The following is a 27,806-nucleotide window of genomic DNA, read 5'->3' as shown; positions in this document are numbered from 1 at the left end:
TCCTTAACGCCTGAAAGGAAGAGAAAAAGTTTCTTAGAATGTCAAACAAGCTGGAGAATTTAAGAGGGGACTTAAGGGACAACTTTTTCATGTAGAGGGTGTTGTGTGTGTGGAATGAGCTGCCAGAGGAAGTGGTGCAGGCTCGTACAATTCCACACTTAAAAGGCGTCTGGATGGGTATATGAATAGGAAGGGTTTAAAGGGATATGGACCAAATGCTGGCAAATGGGACTAGATTAGGTTAGGATATCTGGTTGGCATGGACGAGTTGGACTGAAGGGTCTGTTTCCGTGCTGTATCTCTGTGACTGTGACTCTGACTAGTCAGTTGGGTTTAATTGCCTGTTTCTGTGTTGCCCATCCCCCATAAGAACTAGGGGGCATGATAGCTCTGAGATAGCGCTGATGGAGAGCGAGGTTGAGAGTGTGTATTTGGCGGTGCATTTGTTCAGATCTCCAGATATGCCTGGAACAGCTGTCTGAGGACCATTGTATATCACAGAATTATCTGTAATCCTGGGTAAATTCAAAAAAAGAAAGATGAAACTTCAGTCAGAATCCAGGTAGCATGAGTCTGAGTTGGGTACGGTCACTGAGGAATGAGATGTGGCTGTGGAAGCTGTTTTGGTGAAGACCTGGTTGAATACTAGGAAAGGAAACAAAAGTAATGATGGTGAGCAGAGGAAAGGTTAGAATCGAAATTCCATCAGAGAGAGCAGCAGAATTTTGTCAAGGTGGGAATATCTGGAAAAGATGTGGTAGTGAGTTAAATACTCAACCAAAATAGTGAACTGCAGTGCTGAAGATCGGAAACAAAAGCAGAAATTGCTGGCAAAAACTCCGGTCTGGTACCATCTGTATGAGGAAAAGCAGCGTTAATGTTTCAATTGGGTAACTCTGGCAGAACTCCTGTTTTTCTCTCATGCACTCTTCCACTCATGGAGTGAAAATTTAGTTTTTAGTTTCGTAAAAATAATTCAGCAAAGTACTAATGTCTTTAAGCTGGCTTATTCCAGTCTAACACTTGCCAGCTTTTTAAAAATGTTAATGTTTTAGTAGAAGTACATGCTCTTCAGCCATTCTGTATAATAATATGGCATGTATATTTCTCTTTCTGAATGTGCAATTCTCTAAAGGACATGTCTTGAATATTCTTCAATGGCTAATAATTGCAATGGAATTGAGATTTAGTGTAAGTGATTTAGAAATTATATAATCATTTAATGTAGTCCTTGCCTTAGATTTGCAGTAACATCATTTGCATGTGTTTTAAAAAAAAACTGCATTTCAAAGTAATTAATTGCAGACAATACTTTGAGTCCTTTTGAGACATGATGAAGAACTGTTTTAATACAATTGTGTACTTTCAATGTTGCACCTGCTCTTGTAGCTAATTTGTTTTCTCTTTTTTTAAATCAAATCCTCTGTTCCCTGACTGCTTGCCTGTTAACCCTGCGTGTGGCACTTCTGGTTCTAATCCTGCTGTAATGCTTTATTTTTCTCCACCTGTGACTGTCGACCTGATTTATAGCACCAGGTAGGAGAATCTGCCTGCTTCTGCTTTGCTTATTGGGGGTGGGCACTTCAAACTGGCTGTGGGAATGTCTTGAATAATTGAACTTTGGACCTAGTCTTTTAAGTAGGGGAAATTGTGTTGAGACCTCAAACAGTAATGTTTTGTTGCTGTATTTAGTTATTCAGGTTTACAAGTTCAATTGACTACTGAGCTGATGTAACCTGGTGTCATTTTAAAAGATTTTGAGTCCAGTTCTAAATCTTGAATTGAGATAGATCAAGTGTTCCTTCCTTCCTTCCTTCCAGACCAAGGAAGAACAGTCACAGATCACCAGCCAGGTAACTGGACAGATTGGATGGAGGCGTGAAGGAATTAAGTACCGGCGAAATGAGTTATTCTTGGATGTTTTGGAGAGTGTCAACCTGCTAATGTCACCTCAAGGTAAGTGATACATAGGTGCTACGACAATAATCTGAGGGTGAAGTTCAGTTCTTTCCTTTTTTGCTATCTGTGTTAACTCAACAAATTCTACTAATGCCATACTTCAGTTGATGTAGTGTATTTTTCTGAGGCTGGGGTCGTTAGGGTCACAGTAAAGTTGTATTTGTGTCAAGTCACGTCTTCACAGAACAGTTTTCTGACTGTTGTGCAATGCAGTGTCATGGGCATGCTGTCCTTCAGCTCAGAACAACACCTTTTTAGTAGACACTGCTGATACCTTCCCCACTCTTCAATGTTATCTTTATAGAGCCAGCATTCATTTTATGACAAAAATCTAGGAAGCCAGATATTTATGGTTGGGACATTTGAAGAAATGTGTGTGGGCAGTGTTTCGAATCTTTTGTGCAGTATTTAACTTGATTCATAGTTGATTTCAGACAGCCCTGAGGGACATCTAAAAATGGCAAGGGCTGACAGATCCAGAAGTTGGTATGCGATGTATGTTTTTACGCGCTAAAGACCTGGTAAAATACATAGGCATTTCTGCCTTAATTTGTCACATTGAACAAATGCTATTTGGTCAGTGCCAGAAAGCCAAATTGGGCCTAGCATATTAGTTTGAGTGTGATGGTTGCTTTAAGTACAGATTTGTGGCTGGAAATAGAGCTGACAAATCAGCATCTCTAGAAAGAAAATACTAATTATAGTATTTCAACTAGTGTACCCATCAGAACTGATGGGTGAACTTTGGATGTATGCAGTAGAGATTTGTGTTAGGAACTTAAGCATGGATATATTTGGTTTGTGGTGAGAGGGCGGGGGAGGTGAGACAGTTTATAGCCTTAAAACTTGTTCTTAACATTTAAACTAAAATGTAATATTGAATTATAGAATACATTTGCTGCACACTAGAAAATAAGCCGAAAGGCAGGGAGGCATCAGGCCACAAAAGGGAGAACCCAGGATATGCAGAAAATAAAAACACTATTCTCATTGTGATAACAGGAGCTCTAAGGCAATTAAGAACACTTGCCAACATCAATGAATCTGTGTAAACAGACACAAAGTGATAACGTTCACGGCTGTTCCCTTTTGAAATTAATGACTGTGTTTGATCACCTTGTAAGCATGTCAAAAGCCTTGTAACTAATGGTCATGTCCTATCAATTATCATGGATTCTTATTCCCTTTGCAAGCTAGGCCGTGCAGAGGGAAAAACATTTTTCTGTTACAGTTCCTGACTTGAGAGTTCAAAAGGACAATAAAGAGAGAGACCATTTTATCGCTGAGACTACTGAAGCCAGTAGAAAATTAACTCTTTATGCTTGCTTGCTATGGACTGAATTTAATTTCATTTTGGGACTTGATGATTTTGAGTAGCCGTCACTGATGATGAAATGCAAACTCTGCAAAAGATAATATTGATGAAGTTTTAATTTATTTGCTGTTCTTACATACTATGACTGCCCCACTGTCAACTCTAACTAGTCAGATCTTATGTCTTAATGAATTTGAATCACAACCCTGAAAAGAGAACATGTTTTAATTCGAGGCTAATGAATCATTTAAAATGCAACCCTAGGGTAACATTTCAGTCTTGGGTACAGAATGATTCAGTGCTTAAGATAAAAAGCAGGAGTCTGCTCCTAGCTTAAATTATTCTAAACCTAACATTGAAAAGATTCCGATACAATCTGTCAGGAAGCCATTTTATGGTCAAAGTCTGCCCTTTTCACTAAGAAGTCATTTTGGAAAACAATGACCTCTCCCACTTAGCTTAGACTGGCTTTATGATGGAAACTTATCTCGTCAACAAGTGCCTGACTTGGCTGGATTTGTTTTTCTCACTTGATGGATGGCTAAGGGCCTGGAGGATTGATCAGTTAAGTGCACACAGACCTGTCAATTAACTCCTCTTCCTCACAAGTTATTGCCTTTCCACTGTTATCTGTCTAATTAAGAACATGCAGTGTTTTTGTAAACTTGTATGAAGAAATCCTGTTTGTGACAGAAGGAGAGAGTACCCTGTGAGGTCTGTTTAAAGGAAGAGCTGTTGCCCAAAGGTTTTAGAACCTTAGTTAGCCTGGCTAATAGGTATCAGCGTTATGTTGTAACAGTGATGCTATTTGTAAATAAAGGGGAAGACTAAAATTAAATTAAACTTAACTGTCTGTAAGAGGTTTTTATTCCAGACTATTAAAGAATACGGTTGCCTGGACAAACCGAGAGGCTTATAGGTCTGAGTCCACAAGGGATTCCCTGGGTCATCTCAAATCTGAACTTTGACAGCAGGGTGAGTGGTTAGTTTCAAGTTGAAGGAGTTACTCCCAGAGACGACAGTGACTTAGATGAAGATGGCAGTGGTGTTGAGAGGATCAGAATATTGAAAGGAGACTGAAGGCGAAAGTAGCTCTTGGTGATAAACTAGATGGAAAGGGTGTGAAGATCCAGTTAAAGCTACATAGCCTGTGCTAAAAATCAGTGTAACCAGTAGAGAGGAAAAGAAATGCTGCAAAAACATAATGTGAAATTTAAGGATAATTCCCTGATAATTAGATAAAGGATGTGAACCCAAAATAACAATGTGTCAACCTATGAGACACAGACTTCAATTAGTCTGCCAATATTTTAATGTATTTTAACTAATTGCACTTTCTAATCTATTTTATAACAGATGCTGTGACTGCATTCTCCCTGCACTGTCCCCACCTGGAAGTGATCTTTTAAAAAATGTTTCTTCCCACATTGAAACCTGTGTCCTTTCATGTTTCAGGTCAGGTTCTAAGTGCTCATGTCTCAGGTAGGGTAGTAATGAAGAGTTACTTGAGCGGAATGCCAGAATGCAAGTTTGGGATGAATGACAAGATTGTTATCGAGAAGCAAGGCAAAGGAACTGCTGATGAGAGTGCGAAAAGGTTAGGAATATGAAATCTTCGAGAACATTTAACTTGTAGTTCAAACTACCCATAGCAATAGAGGTTTTGTGTGGAAAGCTCTGCTCTTACTGACTGATTTAATCCCTTGTGAAATTTGATGGTAAGGTGGGTTTGAGAACTGTTTATTTTTATTGGGTAAATCCTGATGTCTTTTACCATCAGCATCCAATAAGATGTTTAATGTATGAACTTGACATATTACCCGAGAAGCTTCGCAATCAAATCCTGAAAAGTTTGGATATCTTTTGAAATGATATTGGTGCCTGTGCTAAACTTCGCAATGTGTGCGGTCCTAGTTCCATGCATCTCTGCCAAGAAGAGAAATCAATCAAATAATCAGCAATTGTGTAACCAATAGCTGAATAAATCAAAAATATGATTGGCTGTTTCTATTACATAGATCTGCTTACTTCTGGTCTTTTGATGTTTTCCATAATTGAAAGTATATTGAACTTGTATTGATCTAAAGCGTGATTTGGAGGAGCCCGTGTTGCACTGGGGTGGACAAAATTAAAAAATTTTAAACACAAGGTTATAGTCTATAACAGGTTTATTTGGAGGTACTAGTTGTCAAAGTGCTGCTGCTTCACCTGAAGAAGCAGCGCTTTGAAAGCTAGTGCCTCCAAATAAACCTGTTAGACTAGAACCTAGTGTTGTGATTTTTAACTTGATCTAAAATGAGAACAGAAGTTGTTGTAGAAATCTAGCAGGTTTGGTAGCATCTGTAGGATGAAAGCGGAGTTGATGCTTCAAGTCTGGTGACACTTCATCAGAACTGAAGAAGTTTGGAGAGTCACTGGACTTGAAGCATCAACTCTGATTTCACCCCGCAGTTGCTGATAGACCTGCTGAATTTCTACAGCACTTTCCTTTTTGTTTCAGATTTTTGACACCTGCAGATCTTTGTTTTATTTTTATGTTGATCCAGTACCTCTTCATGTTGGTAGCAGAAACTGATAACAAAATCGCTGGTCTTAATATGCAGTTGAGTGGCTGTATCTATTGAGTCAGCTAGCATCGTTGTCCAATAGAGTAACTTATGAATTAAGTTTGTCATCTTTAGCTCTGCAATGTAATGCTTTCACCTTTGTGCAAAGGGAGAGATCTGGCTATGATATTTAATTTTGTCCTTATTTGTACGAGATTATTTTATACTTATATTCCTGTCCTTTTTTTGTCTGCAGCGGTAAACAATCTATAGCAATTGATGACTGTACATTCCATCAATGTGTGCGGCTCAGCAAATTTGAATCTGAAAGGAGCATTAGTTTCATCCCACCAGATGGAGAATATGAACTTATGAGGTAAGTAGCCAGCAATGTGGAGAACAAAGAGGGCTGGTGAAAGCATGTGCAGGGAATAGCTTCAGATTTCAAAGGAATTTTCATGTTTGTACAGCTGATTCTAAGCATTTGACTGCTTTGGTACTGTAAATGAACACTGAAACTGGTCTGTTATAGAATTTCAAATTCTTGTAAGTAATTTGATAGATAAAACAATATAATTTTGTTTTCTCTTCCCATTGTACTCTACAAAATTTAGTTTGAACATTATAAGATATGTAGGTAAATTTGTTGACTTCCTCGTTGCTCCAGTTTAAACTAGGTCACTTAATAAACTGTCAGCATTAATTAGAATTGGAGTCATTATGTCACAAATTTAGGATATTCTGTCCTTTGGATTCATGCTGACTGTCTGTGGCTGTACTAGCCTTGCACAATTTCTTTAACCCTTTTAACCTTATGGTGGGCGGCACGGTGGCACAGTGGTTAGCACTGCTGCCTCACAGCGCCAGAGACCCGGGTTCAATTCCCGCCTCAGGCGACTGACTGTGTGGAGTTTGCATGTTCTCCCCGTGTCTGCGTGGGTTTCCTCTGGGTGCTCCGGTTTCCTCCCACAGTCCAAAGATGTGCAGGTCAGGTGAATTGGCCATGCTAGATTGCCCGTAGTGTTAGGTAAGGGATAAATGTAGGGGTATGGGTGAGTTGCGCTTCGGCGGGGTGGTGTGGACGTGTTGGGCCGAAGGGCCTGTTTCCACACTGTATGTAATCTAATCTAATCTTATTAGGCCCAACCCAACCTCTTACTATTTATGTGCATGTAGAACATTTTTTGTTACCTTAAAGTAATAATGGGATTTTAAAAATATGTAATTATGAAGAGAATAGCTAAGATAGAATCAGGGAGGTTGTTTCTCCTGGTGGGTGGAACTAAGAACTCTGGCATTGTTCTAAATCTGCTCCCCCTTACTTTGAGGCTGAGTTCGGGAAGAATTTCTTCGCCCAAGGGTTGTGAATCTGTGGAATTCTTTGCCTCGGTGAAGCAGTTGAGTCTATCTCGTTGAATGTTTAAAGGCAAAGATAGATTTTTGAAAAGCAAAGGAATTAAGGGATATGGTGAGCAGGGTGGGTAAGTGGGGCTGAGTCCACAAAATGCTCAACCATGATCTTAGTGAATGGCAAAGCAGGCTCTACAAGCCATCTGGCCTACTTCTGTTTATGTTCTGATGTTCAGAATTCAAGTGCCTGGTTAATTCCTACTTGAGTGCTATATAACTCAGGCAACCAGGCACATGCTTTATAAATACTGTTTAACAGCATCTCTGATAAAGTTAATATCATCATATGATGAAGTAGTGAGAATTTAAGTGACTTGACATTTAACATTAATCCAAAGAACCAAGAAAGATATGCAGCTGTTTCCTGAAAAATATCAGATTAAATAACATTCACTTTAATTAATAAAAGCTAACCTTACCACCCTAAAATTGAAGATTAGCATAGTTGTGTTCAGTTTGTAATCAGCATGTTGCTGGTAAGTATTGATATTGCCCTCTGAAATAAGCATTAGATATACAACTTGCCTAGTGAACTGACAAAAACAGTGCATTATTAATCGGTATAGAGAATTCAGTTCACCATAGGCAAAGTACATGCAAGGGTGACCATTTGGCTAATTTTCCTCTCTTGTGAGGATCAATGATTGTTTCACTACACCAGCAGTGATTTGTTCTGGCCTTAAAAGATCAAGCCACTAAATGGGTTGGTATTGCAAATAATGTTTTTGGAATGAGGGAAAAGCCATAATCCTGTTAAGACTTCGATAATTTATTGCCTTGAGGGCAGAGTCAAGAAGAGAAAACACTCTGCATTTATTTTCAACCAGTTTGTACAATATTGAATTGTTTTCTTGAGGTACCGAACCACTAAAGATATCATCCTGCCGTTCCGTGTGATCCCATTGGTCAGAGAAGTAGGTCGCACTAAACTTGAAGTGAAAGTTGTGATTAAATCAAATTTCAAACCATCCCTGCTGGCTCAGAAGATTGAGGTAAAGGATTTCCACACCGTGTTACTCTTTTCTTCATGTTTCCTTAGCTTTTTTGTGTATTGCCTTACAAGGTTTGAGGTTTTAGAGTTAATTGCACAAATTGATGTAATAACTTCAGCTCTCACATTAATCAAGAGAAACTTTGATCATTTTTTATTTTTCTGCAGTGCTCCAGCATTGTCTCAGGCTTCCTTACTACACCTGAGTGCATTACTTAAGTCAATGTTTGTAGGATTGTAGAAAGCACCACCCTCTAATGAAATGTTTAACTGAACTTTTTTATCTCATCTGGCTTTTCACAAAAGATCTCTGTATTCTAGCCATTTATCTCTTCATCGGTTCTAGTCACAATGATTTATGAAAGGTGTACCATTTGTGCCTGTACCTTCACAACCACAAGATTTGGCAAAGCACTTTACATCCATTGAAATATTCTTGAATTGTGGTCACTTTTAATTGTATGTAAAGCCACATGTAATTTCCAGGCAGCAGTTTAGACAAAAATGCTATTAGGATTTCTTCAATTATGTAGGTTAAAGAATTAATATTTGCCAGAGCACTGGGTATTGAGCATGGTATTTATTGTTTCAGTAGTCCAGGGCCAAGGCTTAACTGTTCAGCTAATGGAGGGCACTTCTGAAGATGCAGTGCTGCTCAGCTTTTACACTGGAATGTCACCTTGCATTACATACTGGAGTTGAAAGGCAGGCATGATAATAGTGAACTATGTGCAGCACCATATTGGTCATGTAGGTCTGCAGTTAGTGGCCGTCTGCTATTGCTGTTTGGTTACTGTGCTTGCTGACAGGGTAAGAACTACTAAACTGAAAATTTGATTTTGCTTTGAAATACCCTGAAAGTTGTTGAACAAATGCAACTATTTCTCTGTTATACGCTGTAGTCAAGAGTTCTTGTGAGATTTCATTCAACATTATTTTACCTTTTAGGAAGGTTGCCAAATTTTGGTGCCATGATTTACTGAAATGGTATCAGAAATGTGAAAGACAGCAGATTGTTATCCTTTAGAATAGAGACAAGTAAGGGGAGATTTACACGAGGCATTCATAATTAAGGGAGGTTGACAGAGTAATGGGCAATACAAGAATCCCTGTTGCCACTGGCAGAAAAATCAGTAACCAGAAGAGGCTGATTTAAGTTGGAAGAGATGTGGAGGAGAGTATGAGTATTTTTAAGCCTCAGTTGGAGAGCATATTTGGTTTATTCAGAGGATAATTTTGCTAGTATGTCATGCTTTTATGGGGTTTACACCACAGGTTACTATTGGGGTGTGATCTGAGTTTGATTTTCTGCTGAACAAAATGTTTCAGTAAAGCTACACTAATTATCTGACTTGAACAGCTGATATTCAATTGGTTAATGCTCTCACTTGAGAAGCAAATCTGACCTTGCTGTTGTAATCCTTCCTCTTTAATCCTGACTCTCTAGCGTTGAGCGAAGTGCACTGTTGTGATTTTGCTCAATCTCCATGTATGTTATTGGTTCAATATGTCGGCGGTCAGTTGGGAATCGGCATCTGCTAGAAAAGAGCTGTGTACAGTTTATTTCTTGGCAACTGTCTGGGTTTACAAATTGAGCCCATATTTCTGAGAGAGTGCCATTTTTATTTTGCCGACTCAGCAAGCTTCTGCATGCTGTCCTGAATGCTATTCTTTGTTTTACTGCTGCCTGATCAACTTTACCGTCAAGATCGATTTTGAGAAAAAATGTAGTTTGATTATTAATATTTACCCTTCTCGAACATTTAATTGAATTTTAAATATATGGAAGAGTGTATAGGCATGTAAGTTAGAAACAGTTGTAGGCCTTTTGGCGGCTCGAGTTTGCTCCATCATTTAATAAGACCATGGTTGATCTGACCTGAAATCCACATTCCTGCCTTCCTGATAGTTTTCTACCCTTCCTTGCCAAGATTCTGTTCACTCCTGCCTTCAAAATATTCCAAGGCTCTACTTCCACTGCATTTTTAAGGAAGGGTTCCAAAGACTTATGACCTTGTGCAAAAAATGTTTTCCTCATCATTGTCTCAAGTGGGTGAACATTATTTTTAAATCGTGACCATCTAGTTTTAGACTGTCCCACCAAAGAGCTGGGGTGTACAACGTTCTTTCCATGTCCATCCTGTCAAGTCTGTTCAGGATCTTCAGTTTGAATCAACTTGCTTCTACTCTTCTAAACTCCAGTGGATTCAAGCCTCGATGTCCTCCTTTTCCTCATAAGGCAACCCACCCTTCGTCTAGTAAACCTTCTCTGAATTGCTTCGCATAGTTTGCAGCCTTCCTTAAGTCTTGCATGTTTTGCCTCTGTTACCTTTTTTGCCTGAATTACTGGTTTTATGACGCTTGGATGGTAAACATAGCGGGTTTTAATCTGAACTGTCAACCTCGTTTCACCATCATCATACACCGACTAAACTCACCCCCCCACCCCCAAACTATAACGTAAGCTATCCACTGCACACTTCAACTCTGATGAAGAGACATCCATATTCGACACGTTAGTTCTCTCGCTCGCTCGCTCTCTCGCGCGCGCGCTCTCTTTCCATTGGCCAGCTACTCCCTCTCTCACTATCATTTTGTTTCCTGCCATGAAGACATGAGTTTCTCAGTTGGACACAGTCCCGTGCGCATTGGCCATTTCTGATCTGTTGAGTAATTTTTAGCAAGCTGTCTGATTGCCAGGAGGTGTACTAAAGTGGAATCTAATGCTGTTCCTTTCCAAAAATACGCACTGTTCACTGATCTGTGAGATTCCCTTAACCAGTGTCATGAATCTTGGCACTGGTGTTGAGGGGTTATTACACTGGGCTGAGTGGGTTGGGTAGCATACCTAGAACTTTTCTATTTTAGTGAGGTCCAGTTTACTCACTGACCAGCTGAGCCAATGAGGCAGTTCCAAAGAGCATCTACATTTAGAAGGAAAAATGCCATGGCAGTTTCATTGGAGTACATTGAAATAAGCTCGAGGATTGATCAGTAAAAAAAGGGGCTTCACGTTGCCTCTTTCAGAATCTATTACACTTCTAGTTTTCCCAGTTTTTGAGGATGGATCACAGAACTGAAAAATTACCTCTATCTTTCTCCATGGTTGCTGACAGACCTGCTGAGTATCTCCAACCTTTTCTATTATTTTTGGAACAAAGAACATAGAAAAGTACAGTATAGAACAGGCCCTTTGGCCCACGATTTTGTGCCGAGGATTAATCCTAATGTAAAATAAAAAAAACTTACTCTACGCACCCTTCAATTCACTGCTATCCATGTGCATGTGCAGCAGTCGCTTAAATATCCCTAATGACTCTGCTTCCGCTACCACCACTGGCAATGCATTCCATGAATTCACAGCTCTCTGTAAAGAACCTACCTCTGACTTCACCTTTAAACTTTTCTCCTAATATCTTAAAAATATGACCCCTCGTGCCAGTCAATCCTGCTCTGGGGAAAAGTCTCTGGCTATTGACTCTATCTATTCCTCTCATTACCTTGTGTACCTCGATCAGGTCACCTCTCTTCCTCCTCCTGTCCAGAGAGAAAAGTCCGAGCTTAGTCAACCTCTCTGCAGAAGGCAAGCCCTCCAGTCCAGGCATCATCCTGGTAAACCTTTGCACCCTCTCCAAAGCCTCTGTATCTTTCCTATAGTAGGGCGACCAGAACTGGTCACAGTGATCCAAGTGTGGTCTCACCAGGGACTTGTAGAGCTGTAGCAAAACCTCGCGGCTCTTAAACTTGATCCCCCTGTTAACGTGGTGGCAACTTTGAGGGATCTATGTATTTGCACACCCAGATACCTCTGTTCCTCCACACTACCAAGAATCCTGTCTTTAATCCCAAATTCAGCATTCGAGTTCGACCTTCCAAAATGCATCACTTTGCATTTATCTAGGTTGAACTCCATTTGCCATTTCTCATTTCTCAACCCAGGTCTGCATCCTGTCTATGTCACGCTGCAGCCTGCAATAGCCCTCAATACTATCAACGGCACCTCCAACTTTTGTGTTGTCTGCAAATTTACTAACCCACCCCCCAAATTTCTCATCTAAGTCATTTATAAAAACTACAAAGAGCAGAGGCCCAAGAACAGGGCCCTGCAGGACCTCCCTCAACACTGACCTCCAGGCAGTATTAGTTTGCATCTACAACCACTCTCTGCCTTCTGTCAGCTAACCAATTCTGAATCCAGATAGCCAAATCTCCCTGTGTCCCATACCTCCTGACTTTATGAATGAGCCTACCATGAGGAACCCTATCAAATGCCTGGCTGAAGTCCACATATACCACATCCACTGCTCGACCTTCGTTGCTAGAGAAGTGATTGCTGGGCCTCTTGCTGAGATATTTGTATCATCGATAGTCACAGGTGAGGTGAAGACTGGAAGTTGGCAAACGTGATGCCACTGTTTAGGGGTTTAGATAGGGTTGACCATGAGAACCTTTTTCCACGTATGGAGTCAGCTATTACGAGGGGGCATAGCTTTAAATTAGGGGGTGGTAGGTATAGGACAGATGTTAGGGGTAGATTCTTTACTCAGCGAGTCGTGAGTTCGTGGAATGCCCTGCCAGTAGCAGTGGTGGACTCTCCCTCTTTATGGGCATTTAAATGGGCATTGGATAGGCATATGGAGGATAGCGGGCTAGTGTAGGTTAGGTGGGCTTGGATCGGCACAACATCGAGGGCCAAAGGGCCTGTACTGCGCTGTATTTTTCTATGTTCTATGTTTAAGAAGGGTGGTAAGGACAAGCCAGGGAACTGTAAACCAGTGAGCCTGACCTCTGTGGTGGGCAAGTTGTTGGAGGGAATCCTGAGGGACAGGATGTACATGTATTTGGAAAGGCAAGGACTGGTTCGGGATAGTCAACATGGCTTTGTGTGTGGGAAATCATGTCTCACAAACTTGATTGAGTTTTTTGATGAAGTAACATAGAAGATTTGAGGGCAGAGCATTAGATGTGATCTGTATGGACTTCAGTAAGGCATTCAACAAGGTTCCCCATGGGAGACTGATTAGCAAGGTTTGATATCATTGAATACAGGGAGAACTAGCCATTTGGATACAGAACTGGCTCAAAGGTAGAAGACAGAGGGTGGTGGTGGAGGGTTGTTTTTCAGACTGGAGGCCTGTGACCAGTGGGACTACTGGGCCCTCTACTTTTTGTGATTTACATAAATTATTTGGATGCGAGCATAAGAGGTACAGTTAGTAAGTTTGCAGATGACACCAAAATTGGAGGTGTAGTGGACAGCGAAGAGGGTTACCTCAGATTTAAACAGGATCTTGACCAGATGGGCCAATTGGCTGAGAAGTGGCAGATGGAGTTTAATTCAGATAAATGTGAGCTGCTGCATTTTGGGAAAGCAAATCTTCGCAGGACGTATACACTTAATGGTAAGGTCCTAGGGAGTGTTGCTGAATAAAGAGACCTTGGAGCGCAGGTTCATAGCTCCTTGGCAGTGGAGTTGTAGGTAGATAGGATAGTGAAGAAGGCGTTTGGTATGCTTTCCTTTATTGGTCAGAGTATTGAGTACAGGAGTTGGGAGGTCATGTTGCGGCTGTACAGGACATTGGTTAGGACACAGTTGGAATATTGCATGCACTTCTGGTCTCCTTCCTATCGGAAAGAAGTTGTGAAACTTGAAATATTTACAAGGATGTTGCCAGGGTTGGAGGATCTGAGCTTCAGGGAGAGGCTGAACAGGCTGGGGCTGTTTTCCCTGGAGCGTCGGAGGTTGAGGGGTGACCTCATGGAGGTTTACAAAATTGAGGGGCATGGATAGGATAAATAGGCAGTCTTTTCCCTGGGGTTGGGGAGTCCAGAACTAGAGGGCATAGGTTTAGGGTGAGAGGGGAAAGATATAAAAGAGACCTAAGGGGCAACTTTTTCACGCAGAGGGTGGTACGTGTATGGAATTAGCTGCCAGAGGATGTGATGGAGGCTGGTACAATTGCAACATTTAAGAGGCATTTGGATGGGTATATGAATAGGAAGGGTTTGGAGGGATATGGGCCGGGTGCTGGTAGGTGGGACTAGATTGGGTTGATATCAGGTCGGCATGGACGGGTTGGACCGAATGGTCTGTTTCCATGCTGTACATCTCTCTGACTCTATGACCTGCCCTGTTACCACCTCAAAGAACTCTAAGATTTGTGAGGAATGATCTGCTCCTCACAAAGCCATGCTGACTGCCTTTAATCACACTATGCTTTTCCAAATAGTCATAAATCCTATCCCTCAGAATTCTTTCCAAAACTTTGACCACAGACGTAAGAGTGACTGGTCTGTAATTGCCAGGGATTTCCTTCTTGAAAAGAGGACCAACATTTGCCTCCTTCCAATCCTCCGGTATGACACTCGTGGAGAGTTAGGAGGCAAAGATCTTCACCAGAAAAGATTTTTGGTCAGTATTTGGGAGAAACAGTACACTATCTGGACAAAATTGAAATAATTTTTTTGTAGCTGAAATTCTTTAATTTAAAAAAAATCCTGCTGTGACCCGCTAGTTCAATTTCATTTTTCTCAAGAGCTCGCTCCCATTACAGAGAGAGTGAGTTTATACTGCTCTTTCATGGAAACAGATGATTTTTCTCTTGCCAACTTTTACAATGCTGAGCTTTGTTTGGAATCTTCTAGTTGGATCCGAAGTTTGCATGACATTCAAACATACCCCGAAGCTCTATGTTGTGCTTTTGATTAAATATACAACTGGAAGAAATTGAGGTTGTTGAGCCCAAACAGTAAATCTGGCTTAAAAAGCAATAATGCTAAATATATCAGCAGGTCTACCAACAGATGTCCATGTCAGGGTTACTGTTTTGAGCGTTAATTCTAATCAAGATCTCCGCTTGAAACTTCAGTCCTTCTGTTCTCCCTCTCGGTACTGACTGACCTGTTGTTCCATTTTCTGATGATTGGCAGGGAAGGATAGAACTAGAGCCTGATCTTTACGCACTTAAGCTTTTATTTGCATAGGTGCACATTATAAATGTGGGATTCTTTACCAGCTACCATAGTTTCTGTTCCTATTTAAAAGCAGTACTGACAATCTAGAGTTAACATTCACTTACTGGCATACCAGTGACCATAATTAATGTCAGAGACAAAAATAGAAATTGCTGGAAATGCTCAGCACGTTTGGCAGCATCTGTGGAGAGAAACCAGAGTTAAGGGTTCATCTGAGGAAGGGTTACTCAACCCTGGGTAATCTGCCTATTGGAGGGTTTCAAAGGGCTGAATGGCCTGCTTTCACACAACAGATTCTGTGATTTCTTTCTCCGTTTTAGAACTCTAAAGCAACTGACCCTCTCAGCACCTTCCCCACCTTTTAGGACCAGGCTTGACTTTAGGTTCAAATGTACTTCTCTCTCAGCTTTTGTGATTTGCTTTAAAGGTCTTGGCTTTTCCTATGCTTTCTGTGTGTACTTGGCTCTTGGTTTTTCTTTTTAACGATGATTCGGAGATGCCGGTGTTGGACTGGGGTGTACAAAGTTAAAAATCACACAACACCAGGTTATAGTCCAACAGGTTTAATTGGAAGCATACTAGCTTTCGGAGCGATGCTCCTTCATCAGGTGATTGTGTTACGATCAAGTCCTCCACAATCACCTGATGAAGGAGCGTCGCTCCGAAAGCTAGTGTGCTTCCAATTAAACCTGTTGGACTATAACCTGGTGTTGTGTGATTTTTAACTTTCTTTTTAACAGCTACTGCAGTACAAACCATCTTGTTCCTGAGGTCTGTCAGTCGGCAGTGAGAATTCTCTTCCCATGTCTCTTCAAACTTCTATCCACCAGAAAAACTTTGCAATAAAGCAGTTTTTAAAATGCTCCAAATGTATATACCAGTCAGATTCTCTAAAGAAAAAAGACAGATTGAGAATTCCGATTTGTCACATTTCAGCAGAAATGAAGGGTTCTGAGATTTTGCTGAATGTTACTCTAAAAATATCAGTGAATTTACAGGTATTGTCTAGCCTCATGTCTCTACCATTTTGTGTTCGTTTTCATTCTTCTCCTTTTCTCAGTTACAATTTTGCTTTACACGTTTTACTACTAATTTGTGTCATGACAAAGTACTACTGATGATGTACAATTTTAATACAAATGACCCATGTCTGTACTAGTTGGAAATTTTCAAGTCAGGTACCATCTGTTTAAAGATAGGACTAAGAGTTATAAGTGGTTGACTTTTGTCAAAGCTGGGAAAATGTTAGTGCAGCAGTAGGGAAGGTTGGGAGCAGAGCCAAAGGCAGAATCCATAGTAAAGTGGAAGCAGGAGAAATTAAATGATGAGAATTGATAGTGGAAGGCAAAAGGACAAGTAAAAAGACCAAAGGTGAGTCGTGAATTATCGCAGCTGAGTTAATATAGAGTTTAATTATCTGATCAATGATGGTAAACTTGATTCCACCCAGTGTAGCCCATGACTAGGAGTATATGATCATTTTTCTTAACCATGTCAGTTTACTGAATTTATTATTGCTGACTAGTTCTTCTGTATCCTGCAGGTGCGTATTCCAACCCCACTCAATACCAGTGGAGTACAGGTCATCTGCATGAAAGGGAAAGCAAAGTACAAGGCCAGTGAAAATGCAATTGTTTGGAAGTAAGTAACCTTTTAAAATGTGTTTAGATTTTCTTCCTGTCCATTGTACTGTAGTGCACTGCAGCAGTTACAAAATAGTTTACTGGGAGTTTCAGATAAAATTGAATTGTAAACCAATGTTACAATCCTTGTAGAGAACAAGAATTTTTTAAAGTAATATGAATATCAATGAACAGAACTACATAATTTTATGGCTTAAGATTTATTGTATTAACTAAACTCCGCATTAACCATATATTACTTAGTCGGCAACTAAAACAGAAAGCGTATTTTCACAATAAACTCAATGATACAGTTGAAAATCATGTGTAACATTTATACTAACTATCACCCTCTACTGCTAATTAGCCTTCTGATTACGCCCCAATTCCTCTGTGATTCAAAATGCTCTCTTTCTCCCTGCTGTTATGACAAGGTCAATTTCTGAGACTGAGACATAGCAAGGAGGTCCCAGTATCTTTTCCTTTTATCAATCAGTATTGCTCAAAGTCTACTGTTTATGTACTTTTCCTTCAGATTCTAGTGTCTATCATCATTTAATTCAAGCTGGATTTTTGTCTCTCAATTTGTGCAGTTATAATGCAAGTGAGAGTAAAATGAGAGTTGCAAATTTCTTGACACCTCACCAAATTGCAGTGCTGTTTGAATAAAATGATCATTTGAGGAGCTGTTTCATATGTGTCAAATGATCACAACTGCTGACTTTAAATGACTGTTTTTAGTCCATGGAAGCCTCTGGTATTAAATGTGAATATTGAACATTAATCACTGCCCTGCTCAGAAGTATCCTGGCAATAAGCCACTTGATTAGTTCTCCTTAGTATAATCAAACTGACTTCAAGCAGCAAGGTATTTTCTGTTGGCTCTTGGATCTTTATATCTCCATTGGCCCCACTTTTCAAACAGCATTCACTTAGTATTCTGTTGGTGGTAACACAAAAGGTAGTCTCTTTCCGGATCTCGCGATTGAGAGTCTTGAGTTTAACAAGACCAGCTGGTCTTACATTTTGACTATACAAAAGCTAGCACTTGTTTTGGGTTTTGGTCTGTGCTTGTGTCCTCTTGGCAACCAAATCACTAGCTTGTTCCTGGGTGATTTTCAATATAATTATTACCTGTATCAGAACCATTTTAAAATATCATACATTCACAGCCAATGAAAATACCAAATTTAGACGATAAATCTACAATAAATAATGATCAGTCACAGAACGGGTTAGACTTAGACCCACACTCCTCTGAAACTTGCCCAGCAGTTATGCAATGTAAGAACCAATGCTGTATATTTAAATTTCTGAACCTTAAGCCCTTTGAGCTCAATTAGAAGACAAATTTGTACTGTGCATGTGTGTTCACTGGGCACTGTACTAAGTCTCTTAAATGGAATATTAGCTTACCAGCATACTAAGAAACCTTCATTGCATCCTGAATTTTACCTCTGGTTCTTGGGATCAATGCACACACTTCATCATTTAGTCCCTCTCTTACAAAATTTTTCCCAAATATTTTAACTGCAATCTTGAATCAGTAATGGCAACCAGAATTGACAACGAGGATAATCCATTATGTTTGCTTTTTAACAATATTAGTGGAATTAAGCAGATACTAGATAGCTGTTGTACAGGTCCTTGGGGAAATATTCCTAATGTGCAAAACTCCTCTCATTCAGTACATTGCTCTGCATATACCCTTTGGCTTGGATTGGTTTTTTTTCTAACCTGTTTAAGAACAGTCTAAACTGGCAAAGTTTTTAGTTTTAAGCACATTCACATTCGTGGTGCTGTTTGATTGAAGCAGTCATATGCTCTGTGTAGTGATTCCTACAAACGAAAAGAGATCAGTATTGAATCATATGAAGCAACATTTAGTTGGAAGAGTTATTGATTGTTGCAGTGATAGCAACTCCACTTTTAAAATAGAAGTATTTAAAGAGAACTAATTCTTTTTAGAGTGAGCTAAACTATGAAGCCTGATATGTAAAACCAGTTCTGTCAAGGTCACTCTTGAGTTAGAGGAACTGGGTATTATGTAGACCATTAAGACTATCTGGATGCCTGAGCAAAGTCCACCATTGATTGAGTTGTGGCAAATGCTGTACCACAGCTTACATTTCTTCTGAAGGCTCTTTTGATGAAATGCTAATATCCCTACCTTTGAACCAGAAAGCCAAGTTCAAGCATCTGCTCCAGGGATGGGCCATAACACAACTAAACAGGTTTATTTAAAAAGTGCAGGAAACCTGCACTTTCCTACTCTATGCTGTATCTCTTGTTTCTTTATGTCCAAATGCCTGGCAATCACTGACTTGAATGAACTTGATGACCAAGTGTTTATAAGCATTTACAGCCCATCAATTATAGAATTCTGAAGGTTCACAATGTTTTGAAAAATTTTCTCCTATCTCAGCCGTAATAGCTAACCTTCTTACGAAGGCTTTTCCTCCTCTTTTGAGATACTTGAGCAATGTCCCACCATTTACACGTCTAAACCCCGAAAGGAGTTCAGTTTTATTTTGGGAGAGAGAATCTCTCATTCTTCTTAACTCGTTTCATAAAAGGGGCAGTTTACTTGACAACTTATCACAGGGTCATCTCCTCATCTCAGGAAGCATGATGAATCTTTTCTGTGAAACTTATTCCTATTCCTAAGTGAAGTTAACAAAACATCTACACAAAACTCAGGTTATAGTCAGTAATTGTAGTTAAATGCTAGCATAGGAATTACTTTCCTGCTTGCTTTACCAGCATGTTAACTTTATGATCCATGTACATGTTTGTCTGGATCCCTCTGGACATTGTTTTGAAAAATTGTGTTAAAATAGATAACTTCATATTTTTCTTCTATCCTACTCTGCTACATTCCTATCTGAGCATAGTCATAGAGATGTACAGCATGAAAACTGACCCTTCTGTCCAACCCATCCGTGCCGACCTGATATCCCAACCCAATCTAGTCCCACCTACCAGCACCCAGCCCATATACCTCCAAACCCTTTCTATTTATATACCCACCCAAATGCCTCTTAAATGTTGAAATTGTACCAGCCTCCACCACTACTTCTGGCAGCTCATTCCATACACGTACCGCCCTTGGTGTGAAAAGGTTGCCCCTTAGGTCTCTTTTATATCTTTCCACTCTCACCCTAAACCTATGCCCTCTAGTTCTGGACTCCCCGACCCCAGGGAAAAAACTTTGCCTATTTACCCTATCCATGCCCCTCATAATTTTGTAAACCTCCATGAGGTCACCCCTCAACCTCTGACGCTCCAGGGAAAACAGTCATAGCATGCACAAAACACTATATAGGACAAACAGGAAGACAGCTAACAATCCGCATACATGAACATCAACTAACCACGAAACGACATGACCAGCTATCCTTAGTAGCCACACACACAGACAACAAGCAACATGAATTCGACTGGGACAACACTACTATCATAGGGCAAGCCAGACAGAGAACAGCCAAGGAATTCCTTGAGGCATGGCAATCATCCACAAACTCCATCAACAAACACATCGACCTGGACCCAATATACCAACCACTACAGCGGACAGCTGAAACTGACAACCGGAAGCGGCAGGGACAGAGCACTATAAACACCGGAGGAAACATCAAAGAAGCGCTTCGCAGGAGGCTCCCAAGCACTGATGATGTCGCCTAGCCAGGGGACGAAACGTTTGCAACAAAAACTTCCAGCTCGGCGAACAGAACCACAACAACGAGCACCCGAGCTACAAATCTTCGCACAAACTTTGAAGTCATAGCCTGTTCAGCCTCTCCCTATAGCTCAAATCCTCCAACCCTGGCAAATCCTTGTAAATCTTTTCTGAACCCTTTCAAGTTTCACTACATCTTTCCGAAAGGAAGGAGACCACAATTGCACACAATATTTCAACAGTGGCCTAACCAGTGTCTTGTACAGGTGCAACATGACCTCCCAACTCCTGTACTCAATACTCTGACCAATAAAAGAAAGCATACCAAATGCTGCCTTCACTATCCTATCTACCTGCGACTCCACTTTCAAGGAGCTGTGAACCTGCACTCCAAGGTCTATTTGTTCAGCAACACTCCCTAGGACCTTACCATTAAGTGTATAAGTCCTGCTAAGATTTGCTTTCCCAAAATGCAGCACCTCGCATTTATCTGAATTAAACTCCATCTGCCACTTCTCAGTCCATTGGCCCATCTGGTCAAGATCCTGTTGTAATCTGAGGTAACTTTCTTTGCTGCATCTTTGCATTTGCAAATCAGTTTTCTTCACTTAATTTTATATCATCTTTTTCTTATACATTTTAGTCCCCTCATCCTGGTCATTGATATAGATTGTAATTAAACAAGGTCCCAGAATTGATCCTTGTGATGCCTCATTGGTTACAGTAAGTTGACTTGCAAATGACTTGTGTGTTCCTGCGCTGTTCTGGGTAAACCAATCTTCAATCTATACTGTTGTTACCCAATCCAGTGAGTCCTCATTTTGTTGCAGCCTCTTGTGCAACACTTAGTCAACAGAATGGAACCATCACTGTGCTAGTTATATTGTCACAAATTTTACAAGCAGGATTTCCTTGTCCATGTGGATTCATGATTTGTGTTTGAAAAATGTCTTTTATTGAATACCTGGCATTTCACCAATACCAATGTCATACCAACTGGCCTGTTTCTTGTGTTTTGTCACTCCTTCTCATTCTTGAAAGCAGGCTTATATTAGAACCTAAAGAATTCTGAAAGATACTTCTTTGTACAGTATTGGTAGTCAGATGGCTGAAGCCCTACATGATGAAAAATGTTGTCCTTTCTGATATCATAACTTAGATTTGGAAAACAGGAGGTTACCTTTCATTAATTCTCCTTCAATTATGCTTGCAGGATTAAACGAATGGCAGGAATGAAGGAATCTCAGATCAGTGCTGAGATAGAGCTTCTACCCACTAATGACAAAAAGAAATGGGCTCGTCCACCTATCTCCATGAACTTTGAGGCAAGTACAGTTATAACCTGCAGAGCACTGAAGTAATATATATTTTATTAATCTGATGCTAGAGATTTGTGTATCTTTACGGTGGCTCAGTGGTTAGCAAAGCTGCCTCACAGCACCAGGATCCCAGGTTCAATTCCCACCTCGGGTGACTGTCTGTGTGAAGTTTGCACATTCTCCCAGTATCTGCGTGGGTTTCCTCTGGGTGCTCCAGTTTCCTCCCACATTCCAAAAATATGCAGGTCAGGTGAATTGGCCATGCTAAATTGTCCATAGTTGTTAGGTGCCTTAGTCAGATTGGGGTGGGTTACACTTCGGAGGGCCTGTTTCCACACAGTAGGGAATCTAATCTAGTCATTTTCTCCCTTGTATTTTTCTTTAACCTTATAATTAAATCCCCTGTTCCTGTCTTTTAAAATGTAGGTTCCCTTCTGTGATTTTGTCCTGTGTTTCTACTTTGGGAAATTGAACACTCCTTTCTCAGTTATTCCCTTATGATTCGCTATCACTTCATAGAACTAGGATCAGGCCAACCAGTCACTACCCATTTCAATTCCCCCACTGGGTGGCACGGTGGCTCAGTAGTTAGCACTGCTGCCTCAGCGCCAAGGACCCAGGTTCGATTCCAGCCTCTGGCGACTGCAAATTCCACCCTGACATTCTCCCCGTGTCTGCTTGGGTTTCCTCTAGGTGCTCCCAGTCCAAAGATGTGCAGGTCAGGTGAATTGGCCATCCTAAATTGCCCATAGTGTTAGGTGCATTAGTCAGAGGGAAATAGATCTGGGTGGGTTACACTTCGGAGGGTCGGTGTGGACTTGTTGGGCCATAGGGCCTGTTTCCACACTGTAGGGAATCTAATCTAATCTAATCACTTTCCCCTCCGTGTCTATCCTTGGCTGCCTCCATTACTGCAGTGCAACAGACCACAAAGTTGGAGGAAGATGATCTCATCTTCCGCCTGAGCAGTCTACAGCCTGGAGGACTTAACCTTGAGTTCTCCAATTTCAAATAACCTTTCCACTTATCCTCTGGCTACCTTTCCAGTGCCACCTCCTTCCTTCTATTCCATCTCCTGCCATCTAGTTTTTGTCTTCCAACCTCCAGCCTCGTCCCATGTCCTCCCCACCTCCTTGGCCTGGCCTTATCTGTCCATCTTGCTTCCTACCGATCTGCTCCACCCTTCCCACAGACCTATCACAAGCTCGACCTGCATCTACCTATCACTATCCCATTTATCTTTCCCCAACCCCACTTCCCCATACTTGTTTCTGAGCTCCATTACCCCTCCCCCATGCTGATGAAGGGTCTTGACCCAAAACATCAATTTCTCCACCTCCTGATGTGCCATGTTCTTCCAGCCTCCTGTGTCTGCTTTGGATTCGAGCATCTACAGGTTTTTTGCCTCTAATCAGTCCTTCAGTCTGTTCTGTCATTTGTTTTGGCTATGTCTGATTTTAAGTCTCTGTCTGCCCTTGATTCTGTAACTTTGATTCTGTAACTTTGATACCCTTACTAACAAAGATCTCTGTTTGATATTTCTAATTTGACAGTCTTTTGAGGTAGAATGTTCCAGACTTCCACCACCTTTTATGTCCCGACTTTTCTGGCCTAGCCCCTAAATAAGGGCAGCACTGCTGCCTCACAGTGCTAGGGACCCGGGTTCAATTCCTGCCTTTGGCAACTGTCTGTGTGGAGTTTGCATATTCTCCCCATGTCTGCGTGGGTTTCCCCCGGGTGCTCCGGTTTCCCCCCTCAGTCCAAAGATGTGTAGGTCAGGTGAGTTGGCCGTGCTAAATTGCCCGTAGCGTTAGGTGTAAGGGAATGGGTCTGGGTGGATTGCTCTTCAGAGTGTCGGTGTGGATTTGTTGGGCCGAAGGGCCTGTTTCCACACTGTAGGGAATCTAATCTTTTTTTTTTTAAAAAAAAATGGGTTTTAAGTTCTGGTTATCCTGGTGGTTTCTACACTTATGTATTCTGTTTTTAATAAGTCCACCTTTTACTATTCTTCCTCGATTTTATAAAATGTTTTGATATTAGCTTCAATATACCTTTTTCCATATTTCCAGTTTCCTGCAAGATTTGGGTTTTGAAGTGTCACAGCTATCTGATGTAAATGTGTTCTTTGGTCAAAATGTGTATTTTTATACCATGTTTTATGTATTCGCTCTGTCCCATTATTCTGTGCAGGTCCCATTCGCTCCATCTGGACTGAAGGTGCGGTACCTTAAAGTGTTTGAGCCGAAGCTGAACTACAGCGATCATGATGTGATAAAATGGGTCCGGTACATTGGGCGAAGTGGCATCTATGAGACCAGATGCTGAAAGCAGGGTTTACCCATTCGCCCCCTGTGGCACCCACTGAAACACATCGGACTCTCTCTCTCTCCTTGTTGGTTGCTACATGGTGCACTTGACATTGCCTAGGAGATGGCAGGAGCCTCATTTATAGGGATGTGGTTGCACCACCGACAATGGGGATCCAGTCGATCCACAGTCCTGCTTTTGCCTCATTTTGGTTGATTTTTATTGTACTCTCATTGACAACGCCCAGCGTTCAAAGCAGCTCCTGTTCCATGTCCCACTTCACATTCACCTCATAAAATGTATTTTCCAACTATATATGCGTATTGTAGTTCCATAGAACATAGAATGTAACTGGACGTTCCTGGTAGAGATTGAACTGTGTACTGATAGCAATGTTGTAATGACTGTTCTGTGCAATCAAGAGGCACTGCTGGTCCTTCCTTCGAGCTGTGGTTGAATTGCCGAAGTGTCTTTTTTTAATTATTATTTCTTATGACCAAAAAATTCTTGTCAAAGTGTTGCTACTTGTTTTTGGTTAACGCAATGGTGAGAGAGAAAGAGAAAGAAAGCATCAGTTCACTGGCTGAGTTTTTGTTTTTTGCAAAATCTCAAGCAGCTTCTTTCAGAGATAGCAGGTAGGCAAGGGCTGTATTCGGAAGACAGCACCATAAGCTAGGACATCATGAATGATTAAAATCCAAAGTACTTGGGGAACAGCCCAAGGGTATTTCTACATGAAGGTAGCTGATTTGAGAGGAAAATATGTACTTTATCCATTTGAGAAATGATATGCTTGTATACATCTTGACTAATCCCACTATAATGACCAGGATCTTTATTCAGGAAGGACAATGTGAACCAGAGTGACTCAATTTTTTTAAAAGTTGGTTAATTGGCAGTCCCATCCAGTGTACGTGACATTTTCTCACTTTCCCTAATTGGTCACTCTGGTTTTCACTTGATTCCCCTCTCCGTGGAACTAATTGGTGCACATAACTTTACATTACAGCACGAGAGTTTGCATATTCCTACACAGGTCTACTAACAGTGGACCTGAGCTCTGTGAGAGAGATCATGGCGATTTCAGTCAGTCGATCACCTAACCCTGCACCAATTTTAGAGAAAGGATGTGTTACAAGGACAAGTGTGGAAGACTCTCGCCTGTAAATCCTTTTGCTCAATGGTGTGATCGCTCTTTGGCAACTTTTGTGATCGTCCAGTTAATATTAATAAACCATACACAATCAGTGCAGGTTGTTTTTATTTTAAAATTTAAATTGTGAAATTATTTACATTATCTCTCTACTCAAAAGTAAACATCAGTGCCTCATTTTGCAAAGTCACCCTGCAAGCTATCCTCTTTGCATTTCAGTTATCTGAAGACTTCAGGATTTTGTGACTCAGGGAATATGGAGTAGAAAGGAGGAGGACTTGAGATGTATATCTGTCACAGAATCCTGACAGTGTGGAAGCAGGCCATTCAACCCACCAAGTCTACATTGATCCTCTAAAGAGCATCCCACCCAAACACACCCCCCTACCCTATCCCTGTAACCCTGCATTTACCTATGGCTAATCCACCGAAACCCCACAATGTTTGGACTGTGGCAGGAAACTAGAGCATCCAGATAAAACCCACTCAGATAATGTGCAAACTCCAAACAATCACCCAAGGCTGGAATAGAATCCAGATCCCTGCCACTGTGAGGCAGCAGTGCTAACCTCTGAGCCAATGTCGTAAGAATTGATTGAACAGTAAAAATTCATGAATCCTGGGACATCTCTCCTGCTTCCCATCAATCCTACATAAAGGCACTTGGAAACTTTGGCAAATTGAAAGGAGTTTTATTGACTATATTTTGCCATTTAAAGCTTTGTTTTCTGCTCAACTGAGTATTGACTAAACGTCAGCTAAGGACAATTGCTGGTGGTGGCATGCATCACAAATGAGCCTTGATCCTGTCTTTTCCCCATTTTGTCATGTTTTCTTTACATTGAGATTTCTGCCTTATCATCCTCCCTAAATCTCTGCTCCCGTGTGTGCAAATATAGCAGTTTTGAAGGAAATGCTGGGACAAATGGTTTAGCCACTCACCACCTGATCTGGTTAGACCACTTAAAAATGCTCTTGGTCCTGGTTTCATCTGCTGGAAATGCTTGGGCTATATTATAATGCTAAGAAAACCCTTGTTATTTTTATTTTCTGTACTGCAGATCACCTCATTAAACGTCTTCCCTGCATCTTCATCTCTGAATTTGAAGTTCATGGACCGATTTGTTGCGAAGATGCAGACAATCTGATCAACTGCTTTTGCATCCCTCACTTCTGCTTAGCTAGACTTTTAATGCTTTCCCTGTACAATGCTGAAGTTTTGGTTTCATGAAGAAATAGAAGCAGGCTATTCAGCTAAATGATTGCAGTTTCTGGATTAGCGGTGCTGGAAGAGCACAGTAGTTCAGGCAGCATCTGAGGAGCAGTAAAATCGACCTTTTGGGCAAAGCCCTTACCCGAAATGTTGATTTTACTGCTCCTTGGATGTTGCCTGAACTGCTGTGCTCTTCCAGCACCACTAATCCAGAATCTGGTTTCCAGCATCTGCAGTCATTGTTTTTACTTAAATGATTGCAGTGTTCTGCTTTGCTGTCAAACCATTTTTCTGTCCTAAAACATATCCCATAATATATTTAATATTTAGAAATAGAGTATATTCCAAACAAATCAATGACTGAGCCTTTATAGCATTCTGGGCTAGAGAATTCTCTCCCCTGTGACCTCTGAGCACACTTTGCTCATGAGAATTGTTGCACGTTATCTTGGTCCTCTTTGCAATAAACAGTCAATCATCTAACTTCCCTGACCCAGCAATTAATTTAGCTGATGTGTGAATGGTGTTCCCTTCATACCCTGCTGTAATTTTAAATCTGCCAAAGTCACCCCATTCAAGAGAAGCACATGTGCTTGATCCTATTGTCTTGGTAAATTACTGCCCTATTTTCAAATTCCCATAAGGTGCAAGAGCAGAAATCAGCCATTTGGCCGGAGTGTCCCACAATTCAATGAAATCATGGATGGCCTTGTAATTCTCCACCTGTCTACCTTCTATCAATAGCTCATAGATTCTCTTCATAATTAAAAATCTATTTCAGCCTTGAATATACTTAATGAACTAGCCTCAGCCCTCTGTGATAAAGAATTCTACAGTTTCACTACCTTCAGAAAAAAATCCTGTCTCTGAAATAGGCAACTCTTTACTCGGGTTGTGTCCTCTGGTTCTAGACTCCCATAAGGGAAAGCAATCTCCACATTTGCCAATTCATGCCTGCTAAGAATCCTATCCATCTTAATATATATATCTCCATCCCTATGCACTCTTCAAAAGCAACCTTGAACGTGATACATCCATAAAATCTAGGGACATCGGCACACATTTTAATTGACAGATCTGCATCCTAATTCTAACCTATTGCACGTACAAATTTTAATTGCTAGACCATTGGCTGTGCCTTTATTGACTAGACTCAAGCTTCGGAATAATCTTCCCTATTAATAATCCCACCCCCTTCACTGCTGTCTAAAATCTACTGTTTTTAGGCAAATCTTATGTGGTTTGGTGACATATTTAGTTTTATAATGGACCTATGCAAAGTCTTGGGCCATTTCGTGACACTATGGTAATCCAGCT

General features: G+C 40.8%; 1 protein-coding gene across 2 annotated transcripts in view; it reads left to right on the top strand.

Annotated features, from left to right (window-relative positions):
• Positions 1-25,370, top strand: part of LOC122556139 (AP-2 complex subunit mu) — a 67,882-nt gene extending 42,512 nt beyond the window's left edge. For both annotated transcript variants that reach the window (XM_043702626.2, XM_087993358.1), the window contains exons 5-11: positions 1,821-1,956; positions 4,730-4,871; positions 6,077-6,196; positions 8,087-8,222; positions 16,740-16,837; positions 21,711-21,822; positions 24,007-25,370. In XM_043702626.2, coding sequence (XP_043558561.1) covers positions 1,821-1,956; positions 4,730-4,871; positions 6,077-6,196; positions 8,087-8,222; positions 16,740-16,837; positions 21,711-21,822; positions 24,007-24,141 — 879 coding nt within the window. In that variant the 3' untranslated portion in view covers positions 24,142-25,370. The remainder of the gene's footprint in view (positions 1-1,820; positions 1,957-4,729; positions 4,872-6,076; positions 6,197-8,086; positions 8,223-16,739; positions 16,838-21,710; positions 21,823-24,006) is intronic.
• Positions 25,371-27,806: the final 2,436 nt, after the last annotated feature.

The sequence above is a fragment of the Chiloscyllium plagiosum genome, unplaced genomic scaffold (genome assembly GCF_037043375.1).
Source record: "Chiloscyllium plagiosum isolate Xiang-an unplaced genomic scaffold, Cpla_swu_hap1 HiC_scaffold_13, whole genome shotgun sequence".
Lineage (NCBI taxonomy): Eukaryota > Metazoa > Chordata > Chondrichthyes > Orectolobiformes > Hemiscylliidae > Chiloscyllium > Chiloscyllium plagiosum.
This window is presented reverse-complemented; position numbering and strand designations above follow the sequence as displayed.